Raw genomic sequence first — 10,317 nt, 5'->3', positions numbered from 1 at the left:
ATTTTGTAGCACATTCTTCCCTCAAAAAATGTGAAATTTTATGGGATAAAGAATAAATAAGGAGAGAAAAACCAACAAAATAATCTGATCTTTAATCCCACCTCATTAAAGTGGTCTATTTTTTAGTGGAGGTTTTTCTCTACCATGTGAAGTTATGTATGATCGAGCTACTGAAAAAAAATACAATTATTTTTAAGTTTTTTTTAGTCATTATACATTTTAAAATATCTCTTATTTCTATATGATATTGCTTAATATGTGACTTCATTCTTTAATACGCCGTCACATTTCCACCAACTTCTACCTTAGTTCATTCCCATATCATGTCATATTAGGAGAGGTCTTTCTCTAATACAATGTGTAATAATGTCATGTTCGGGATTCAGTGCAAATTTTAGATTCAAAAAACATAAATTCAATTTTGATACCCGACATTAATATAATAATAATAATAATGTAAAAAAAAAAAAACTAATACTCAATTTAATAACCATTTAGTATTTAAAAAAAAAAAAGGTTATAAACACTATTTTCATCCATAAATTCATACGTTTTGTTATTCACTTTCTATTGACTTTTCTAAAAAAAAAAAAATTAATTTGATAATTATTGTTTTAGTTTTTCTATTTTTTAAAATGGATGATTATTTCCTCCCAAAATTTCAATCACTAGAATTTTTAGTTAAATTCTAATAACAAAAATAAAAAATTTAAAAATTCGACTTTATTTTTCAAATTAAAAAACGTGGCATATATGGATAAGAGCCTTTTATAATAAAATGAAAATAAAAATACCACGACGCGCGTTCTGCCACGCACTTGGGTCTGCGAGTAAAAATTAAAAAAATTAAAAAAATTAAAAAATCATATTCACACACCACAGTATGACGAGGATTTGGATAAGAACGGTATTCGGCTCCGCGTCGGTGCCCTCGTTTGCTTCTGTTCTCAGCCCATCGATACCTTGTTCCTCATCTACGTGGACACTCCTTGTCACAATGATTGGGACTACCATCGGCATACCCTCTCTAATTCCTCCGTTTTTCGGTAAATCTGTGGCAACTCAGCAAGAAAATTATACCTTGATCTTCATGATTTACATTCTTGTGATCTTTTTGATATGATCAGAAGCTTACAACAATGGGATAACCATTTTTCCTTTGTTTTTTTTTGTAAATATTTTGTGGCCGAAGGAGGGGGTAATATCAACCAGAAATATTGTGCCGCGAATTTGTGAACGGCGTTGGTTCTGCTTTCGTTTTCTTCATTGCTGGTTTGATATTTTTCATTTTCCAATCTCGACGGCGTGATGTGTGATTTGATTTCTGGATCATTTTCATTTCAATTTTCTCATCGCATCGAATTATGGATAGTTGCGAACAATTTTTGTTGATCACAATTTACGCGATATTTTTCATTCGGATGTTCTCTTATTCACAGTCATATGGACACTCGTAGTTGCTAAGTGTGTTCTCCCCGCGAGTAGCTTGTCGAATCCCTGAGTCGATACATATTCATTATAGGGTTTTTGTTTGTTGTTCTTCTTGATTTTATATACTGAAGTTCAAAGCTTCTTCGAGAGACTGAACCCGAGGTTTGAGTGCCTCATGGGATTGGGACTATTCCGAATATCGAGGAAGAAAGGGGTTTTAGTCCAACAAGTTGAAGAACCAGGAGGATGGAATTTCAATTGGGTTTGATTGAACAATCGCTTAACAGTCGTTATTCGCTCTGGGTCCGTGAAGCTCTTAATGATTTATCGGATAATTTTACACTCACTGATCCCAGTATATCGGGTCACCCAATTGTGTTCGTGAGCCGTGGATTCTTGAAGATGACTGGATATACCAAAGAAGAGGTGATTGGAAAAAATGGGAGGATGTTTCAGGGCCCAAAAACTTGTAGGAGTTCAGTAATGCAAATTCGCGAGGCAATTCGGGAAGAGAAGGGGATTCAAATTAATTTGCTAAATTATCGTAAAGATGGTACACCCTTCTGGGTCTTTTTTCAACTGAGCCCTGTCTTCTGCAAGGAAGATGGGCGGATCATTCACTTTGTGGGTGTTCAGGTGCCGATATGGAAGAATTCAAGGAAATCTATATGTGGGTTCTCTAGAACTCAAGGTGTTCCTTATGAGAAGGAATTTAGAGCGTGCAAAAGTCTCTTAGAGTCCTGCCGCCGGGAGTTGTTGTCTGATTCTATCTCGGAATTGGATTTTCTTTTGAACAGAGATTCACCACCGGATTCCGACATCAGAGGTCTGTCTCTAAATTATGCATCAAGCCGTTTCCTGTTTGCTCCTGTTGAAATTTTTGAGCTGATTGCATTCATTTTTTTCTTGATTTTCCTCCCATTCTGGTAACCAGTTTCTATCTAGAGCTTGATCCAGTGTTTCCTGAAAGTATTGCTTGAACTTCCATCTATTTCTCTCCTTCACTTTCTTCTTACCTTCCTCGTTCTGTTAACATTGAGTAATGTTTTAATATTTTTCAACACAGATTTATGATCTGCTACCATTATTCATTCAGAGTTTTAGTCATTCCACTAGTTGTTATTTTATTTTTGTTTTCATCTTTGGTTATGATATTGGCCATTGATTTTCTCCTGAGTGGATATCTCATAGGAGTAGACATTGAAGAACCATGTGAAGCTTGTGATGATGAGAAGCAAAGAGCTGCAATTGCTATTAGTAACATCTTATCTGTCCTAACTCATCACAGTGAGGTAACTGGAAGATTGGTGTGCGAAAGGAGATGCAGCGTGCCAAGGGTGGGCATTCTTTGTTCATCCTTGAATACATCTCTTAATAGAATTAAACAGAGCTTTGTATTGTGAGTTATTCCAGACTAGTACTTCTGTTTATGCCTAAATCTTATGCTTTATGAGCGAATAAGTTATCCTGTTCACTTTTGGATTCATGTCATGTCTCTGCATTTTTGCAGAACCGATCTGAACTTACCAGACATGCCTATAGTTTATGCGAGCGACGAGTTTTTGAAATTAACAGGTGCTAATCTAAACATTCAGGCAACTATATAGCATTTAAGATTTTGATGCCTAAAGATTCTGATTGAACAATACATTACAATTTTTCTTGCCTTGCATGCCTTAGGTTATACTAGACGTGAAGTGCTTGGGCGCAACTGTAGATTCCTAAGTGGAATTGACACGGATTCTTCAACCCTTTTTAAGGTTGTGTATTTCCTCCTTTCTTGTTCATCAAGCATTTTTCACCTGAGTTTCTGATGAGTTAATTGGAGGATTGAAGGAGCCTATAGAAATAATTGTTATGAATCTGATTTTCTTTTCCAGATAAAGGAAAGTCTTCAATCTGAACAAGCTTGCACTGTGCGGATTTTAAATTACAGGTTGATATTATCTACAACATTTTATACAATGCGTAATTTGTAGTCTTCAGAATAAAAGACAACTTTCTAACTGCTCTTACAACAGGAAAAATAAGAGCTCATTTTGGAATGATCTCCACATATCACCTGTTCGAAATGCTTCAGGAAAGGTATTGTTGCTTTCTTTAGTATTGATTGGAATTTTGGGATTCTCTAGTTCTAATAATGTCCACGTTTTCTGAATTGAGTTAAAAAAAATTGTTTGCCTTCTTTAGTCATAGTACATTGTGCACGATCACCCATCTAAGACGAGCACTGTATTTAGTTCAAATTCAGAGATTGTTTCGGAGCTGTTGTTGAATGTAACTTTCTATTTTATTTTCGGAAACGTTTTTTAAGTGCTGAATTTGGATGATTCATATAGATTAACGTTATTATAATGTTAAAGATTGATATGTTATGTTTGAATGCTCGATTTACAAACCGCAACTAAGGAACAAAACTTAAAAAAAAAACAAAAAGACTCAGGGAAGGAACAATAACTTTAGTTGTTTTGGAAAATAGATTTGTAAGATCTCACATCGATTGGAGAGGAAACGAGTGCAAGCGAGGACGTTGGGCCCTAAAGGGGGGTGGATTGTGAGATCCCACATCGGTTGGAGAGGGGAACAAAGCACCTTTTATAAAGACTTGGATTGGAAACCTCTCCCTAGCAGACACCTTTTAAAAACCTTGAGGGAAAACCCGAAAGGAAAAACTTAAAGAGGACAATATCTGCTAGCGGTGGGTTTGAGTTTAGGCATGGGCTGTTACAAGATAATCCGTGTAACACAATTCAAAGAATAGTTATGAAACCTTGCTTTCATTAATGTTTCTTTGCCCCAGTATTTGATCAATGTGTATAACAAGAAGTGTTCTAATGCCCACTATTGTTTACCTTTTGACATTTTATAGCTGAATTTACCAAGAAAGCTTTTCTATTTCCTTACCAAGTGAATGGCATTGTTTGCAGGTAGCGTACTTTGTGGGTGTCCAGATGGATGAAGATGATAAAAAGCAGGATGAACATGGGTTGAACCCTAAGATGAAACAACTTAGCACCGTGGGTGCAGTCAGGGTGGCCGTGAGGAGCTTGTCCATGACTGTGGGATGTTCACAGGGCTAGCCATTCGTCTCGTTTTGAATAGTAATATTAAATTTTCACTGTAATTACATCTCCTGAAGAGGTATATAAGAAAGATAAGACAGTAGATGTTCTTAAACGCTATTGTAAAGTTCTCATTTTTCTAATATGGAATGTGGAGCGTCTCAATTTTAAGTTGAAACAGTGGGCATTCTTTTGATTCATGTGTTAGCGGCTGTGTTTACCTTGTAGCTTATTAGTATGAGGGAATGTATTGAACTCACTGGACAAGCAAATACTTATGCCTACTTTGTTGTCCAAATGGTTTACCTGTCCTTTGCTAAAACCTGCTAGGTGAAGTTTAGATTGTTTCGTGGACTGTTTGAAATTAAATATTATCGTACTATTGTGGAGGATCATAGTTTCTGATTGTTATATATCCGTCAAATTTGGTATGCAAAGAACATGCAATAAGAAAGATTCAATTAATGGAAACCAAATACAAAGAGGTTGATAAAAAGATGCTTTGGCGAATAGTTAATTCTCTCCCACGCATCACAGATTCACTGATACAAGTCATTTCATTCTCCGCCCACCTGAAAAATTTACCCTTCCATTCTGTCTGACTCATGCCAGCTGAAAGATAAGAGCATTTGCAGTGCTTGTCAAGATTCTCTCCACTGGATGGAAGGCGGGAATTTCAATCTATTTGAATAAATCTGTGAAACCCTGTAAGTATTACTGCATCATATCTATATCTATATCTATCTATTGTCGTGCTTTTGGTCTGTACTTGTACTGCATAGCCCAAAATAAGTAGTGCACAAAGTTTAATCCACTGAGCACACACATCAACCAGTAGAATCTCTCAAGGTGATAATGGTTTAGATTTCTTCCCGACAGCCATGGCTGGTGGTCTGATCTATCTGTGACGTTGTTGATTATTGATATAACCACTGAGCTAAGATAGTACCCCATAGCCAGAGAAGCCCAGGATAGAGATGTAGCCAAGGATCTCATACTTGCAGGTGCTTCTGTGAAGAAAAATTCCAATGATCCAGCCAATGAGAAAAGATCTGCTGATCCCAGAAACAAGTACTGGATGGCAATCCAAAGGAACGAGATGGGCAATGGCTGAGCCGAGTTGAGTAGTCCGTGTTTGGTGGCTACTCTCTTGCGCTTAGTCTCAACAGCTGCTGCAACAGCCATGGCTCCAATAGAGAAAAGTAACCCAACTCCAATCCTCTGAAGATGAGTGATCCCCGTTTCGGTTTTCGTTATTCTCCGAGAAAACGGGATGATTATGTGATCATATATCGGCGCAAGGAACATGATGAAGAGTATTGGGAATATAGGGAGAGATGCAGGTGGAACTTTGAAAGAACCTATTTTGGTGTCCATTGTTGATGCTTGTTCCACCGAAAATGTAGATAGCTGAGCTACACAGCAGTTGAGGATGATAGTGCAAGCAAATATTGGTAGAATTCTCAACACAATCTTCACTTCTTCAACTTCTTTCACTGTACATTCTAATGCTGAATAGAATGGCTTGTTCAGAGCTGCATTATTTAGAAACTTGAGGCTCTCTGATGGCTCTTCCACCTCATCTGTTGAATGTCTTTCCTTTTCATTTTGTATAGCTTCCTTGTCATCAAGAGCCGGGCTCATCTCCATACTCGATATCGAGTTTCGTGAGTTCATGCCAATGCAGCAACCAAACATTGCAGCTACTAAAACCTGCTCTCAGTAAAAACACAAAAGTTCATTCATTTGATTCCATTTTGCTTCATATTAAAAGTTTCAACTTAATTTCTACCTTGCTAATTGTTGTGAATGGGCTTCCATTAGGTATTTTGTTGCGGTAAAGAGGGGAGCCTGCAAAGAACACAATCATGGACAAAACTATGCTGAGCATTGCAATTCCAAAGCCCCACTCCCAGCCTTTGTTGTCTTCGACCCACACCACCAGTGTGACTGCAATTAGCCCACCACATGACAGACAAAACACAAAGTAGTTGAAGAAACTGGATCTCCTTTTCCTGCCATGTGGGGTACTGTCATCAAACTGCTCCGCCCCATGCGACGGCAGCGACCCTTTTATGCCACCGACTCCCAACGCCACCAGATATAGCCCAGCAAACAACATTGCTTCTTTACCACCGCTCGCTTCTTGGCACATGGTGCCATGATTTGCGTGGCGATAGCAGGGAGGAGGCATCAGCGATGGTATCTTGGCTTGTATCAGCAACACTGCCAATCCCTGCTCAAATTCTTGGATTAGAGCTTCATTACTGTAATCATTAACTAAATCAAAGTTGATTACAACGTTAACTATGTTTTTATGTCAGAAGATATTGATTGTCAGATTGAAATGATAGGACCATAAGTAGTTGGAATGAGAGGAAATGCAAGGAGGCAGGTGTCAGTACTAAGCAATCATATTCCCTCACTGACACCAATGTGAACACACTTGAAGCCACGTGTTACTCTTTCCTCTCATCCTATTGGCTGCCGCTTACCTATTCATAGGGACATCTTTTAATTTTTATGTCGTTTTGACCATGTAATATAATGTCATGCCTCCTTATGTTCATCCCCATACCATAACTCATTAAAACTATAGTCCCCAAGTGATAAAGACTACCAAAAATTAATCTCTATCTATGTATATATCATCACATATTTAATATTCATCATAATACAATAAGATAAGCACTTACCTTAAAATATTCATCTTTCATGAATCGTCTAGCTAAATTATTTAATCATATTTCAACAATGTCATCATCCATGTCTTTTAAATAATCAATATTTTAAAATATTTACACTAAAAAATTTATTTTAACTATGAGATCCAGGAGAAGGGAATAAATGTCAGCAAGGACGTTAGCCCAAATGAAGGGTGGATTGTGAGATCTCACATTGATTAGAGAGGGAAACGATAACCTCAAAAATGGTGAATTATGAGATCTTACATTGGTTGGAGAGGGGAACAATGACCCAGAAAAAAGAAAGGCCAAAGACGACAATATTTGCTAGAGATAGTGATCTTGGTCAAAGAGGGGAACAATGACCCAGAAAAAAGAAAGGCCAAAGAATGACAATATTTGCTAGAGACGGTGATCTTGGTTGGAGAGGAGAACAATGATCCAGAAAAAGAAAGGCCAAAAAAGATAATATTTGCTAGAGACGAGATGATCTTGGTTGGAAAGGAGAACAATGACTTAGAAAAAGAAAAGTAAAAAAAAGACAATATTTATTAAAGACGGGATGATCTTGGAGCTTGAGCTGACTACATAGTTAAGATCAACAAATCTTAGACAAAGACCATAAATGGACAACTGTACAGAAAAAAAGAATTGTCTTATTTCGAGTATGATGTGGACGAGACTTAAAGACACGTGTCGTAATAAAAACACAAGAGTTATGTGCGTGGCGACATCTGATAGGGCTACAGCCATTAGGTTGAGGACCAATGGCTTACAAATGGGGACAAGACGACTACAAGAAGATGATGAGTAAACACAAGCACAAAATAATTAGCCTTATATGCATGGTGGGGGAAATATTCCAGTACGACGCACTCATTGCATGATGATCATCATCACACTCTTACTGGGTCCCACTTCTTCTAATCTAATAAAGTTCCTTTTTTTTTCACACAACCATTGGGGCATCAACAGTTAGCTCGTGATCCACCTCCTCCCAAGTACCCCTTTTGTCTTGTTTTTCATATCATACCCAAATCAAGAACTTAGATGTTTGAATCTTTTACCGAAAAAAAAAGGTAATATATAAAAAGATATACGTACGAGTAATTGAATGGCAGCACTAATGAGGTAGATGAGATAAGAGGTGAAAAAGGCATCAGAAAGAAAGCCACCAAGGAGGGCAAGAAGGAAGGCAGTTCCCATGAAATCTGTGACATTGTTGGCTGATTTTGATGGAGAAAAGTGCATGTAATGCGACAAGTACATCACCAAGTTGCTTGCATTTGCCAAGAACGCCAAATTCTCCAATATCTCCACAACTAAACCCATCAAAACAAAAAAAATCAAGAACAAAAAAAAAACCCATCAAAATTCTTCAATTTGATCTCCAAAATCCACTCTTTTTTCTCAAAATTATGTTATAACACACACATACCAAGATCAAACGCTGCCGCAATGATTCCCCCATGGCGGCCTTTCAAAGCCGGCCTCTTCCTCCAATCCACATACCCTTCCCATCTACTAACTCGATCACCACTTTCCTGAAACAAACAGATATCAAATCAGAGAGACATGATTGAAGGCATTGAAGAGAATGAAAGAAAGAAAGCACCCACCATATTCCCTTTTGGTTTAGGGATTTGAATCTCTCTGCTTCGAATGTTTGCAATATGGGTTTGTTTCTTTTCGTTTGTACACAAAGAACTGAATAATAAAAGTGAGGGGTGAGTGGTCTTATTTAAAGAGTCTAGGAGAGAGAAATTAGTTAGAGAGAGAAAGAGGAGAAATGTGTAGAGGGTTCAGAAAATGACCTCCATTCCCTCCAAGCACTTCATTTCGCCACAAGAATATATATTCCAAGACCAAGAAATGTGTTCTTGCTTGGCTACAAAAGGGTTACTAATTGGTTTGGCATCAAACAAGGGAAGAAACAAAGAAAGCAAGAATCAGGTAGATATTGAAGCATCAAATCCCTCCACTAACAAAACCCATAACATATATATATATAAACATAGATTTGGGTATCATTTTCTTGCCTTTGTTTGACCCATCAACCAAAACAAAGCCCTCTTCTAATATTATGACTTATATATATATATATATATATATATATCTAAAGTTGTTTATGATTATGCCCACTCAGCCTCCTCCCTTCTCTTGTGGGTTATATTATTATTATAGGCATTTTCCAAAAGTTATGCAACTTTCACACCTTCTAGGCCACAATTCATGGTGACACTCTATTGGTTTTCATTGCATATTAATTTAATTACCGTGACACTCTATTGGTTTTCATTGCATATTAATTTAATTACCTTCATGTTTCATAACCCATCTCTTATTTTAATTGTGTAATGATTTTATATGAAGAAAGTTTCAATTTTTTTTTTCTTTTCATATTTTAAAGATGAAAGCATTCGTTTATTGGTTGGCATGATATTCGTTTGTATAGTACTTGTTACGAGAATAAATTCATAAAGAAAAAAGAAAACTAAGAACATGTTGTAGCGAAAATAGAAATAAGATCGATTGCACTCATACACCCACGAATAGAAGTAAACAAAGGGACACATAGATTTACGTGGTTTAGATAAAAGAAATTCTTCTGCATCCACGGGTGATAGCCAACCACTGTAACAAAAATGTTTACTAATGTATATTTCATATTCTCACACTGCATAGGCATGACAATACTAATGTTGATACATGAATCAAGGTGATTTATATACCAATATGGGAGATGAACCAAACGAATCCATCTGATACATGAATCGAAGTAAGCAATGTACTGAAGAAAAAAAACAAAATCTTCATGACAATTTTGAATAGAAAAAAATCAAAACGAGATAGATCCAAAGCCAATTGCAAACTCTAGTTTGACTAGTACTCGAGCCCATAAATATAAAGAAAAGAAGAAATTGGAGCTAAAAGCCTAAAAGCTACCTCGGTTTGGCCGATTCAACGAGTTTTAACCTTATCCAAGATCAAGACAGTAAATCTAGGTCAACCCTCATATAAATACATTATTTCGAGCTCTTGACAAGACCATCATTCTTTGATTTAGATTCAACTCGATCTTGGGGCACTCAAAAGTGCCATTATCAACGATGCAATATATGGTGCCTCCAAGGCATCCC

At 36.9% G+C, this 10,317-nt stretch overlaps 2 protein-coding genes across 3 annotated transcripts; one reads left to right on the top strand and one right to left on the bottom strand.

Moving 5' to 3' along the window:
* Positions 1-918: 918 nt before the first annotated feature.
* Positions 919-4,783, top strand: LOC111458420 (protein TWIN LOV 1). 2 transcript variants are annotated; one of them, XM_023101079.1, is made up of 8 exons: positions 919-1,046; positions 1,193-2,257; positions 2,623-2,830; positions 2,942-3,006; positions 3,112-3,191; positions 3,312-3,367; positions 3,453-3,516; positions 4,359-4,783. In XM_023101079.1, the coding sequence occupies exons 2-8, from the start codon at positions 1,678-1,680 to the stop codon at positions 4,509-4,511; spliced, it is 1,206 nt and encodes a 401-aa protein (XP_022956847.1). In that variant the 5' UTR covers positions 919-1,046; positions 1,193-1,677; the 3' UTR covers positions 4,512-4,783. The 2 variants fall into 2 exon arrangements, with proteins under 2 accessions (XP_022956847.1, XP_022956846.1); XM_023101078.1 differs by having other exon boundaries at positions 919-2,257.
* Positions 4,784-4,935: 152 nt separating this feature from the next.
* LOC111458419 (protein NRT1/ PTR FAMILY 4.6-like) lies at positions 4,936-9,140 on the bottom strand. The gene is made up of 6 exons (XM_023101077.1): positions 8,992-9,140; positions 8,797-8,884; positions 8,616-8,721; positions 8,282-8,499; positions 6,286-6,729; positions 4,936-6,206 (listed from the first exon to the last, which is right to left on the bottom strand). The coding sequence occupies exons 2-6, from the start codon at positions 8,797-8,799 to the stop codon at positions 5,238-5,240; spliced, it is 1,740 nt and encodes a 579-aa protein (XP_022956845.1). The 5' UTR covers positions 8,800-8,884; positions 8,992-9,140; the 3' UTR covers positions 4,936-5,237.
* Positions 9,141-10,317: the final 1,177 nt, after the last annotated feature.

The sequence above is a fragment of the Cucurbita moschata genome, unplaced genomic scaffold (assembly GCF_002738365.1).
Source record: "Cucurbita moschata cultivar Rifu unplaced genomic scaffold, Cmos_1.0 Cmo_Scf00021, whole genome shotgun sequence".
NCBI lineage: Eukaryota > Viridiplantae > Streptophyta > Magnoliopsida > Cucurbitales > Cucurbitaceae > Cucurbita > Cucurbita moschata.
Note: the sequence above shows the minus strand (reverse complement) of the source record. Positions and strands in the feature narration are given on the sequence as shown.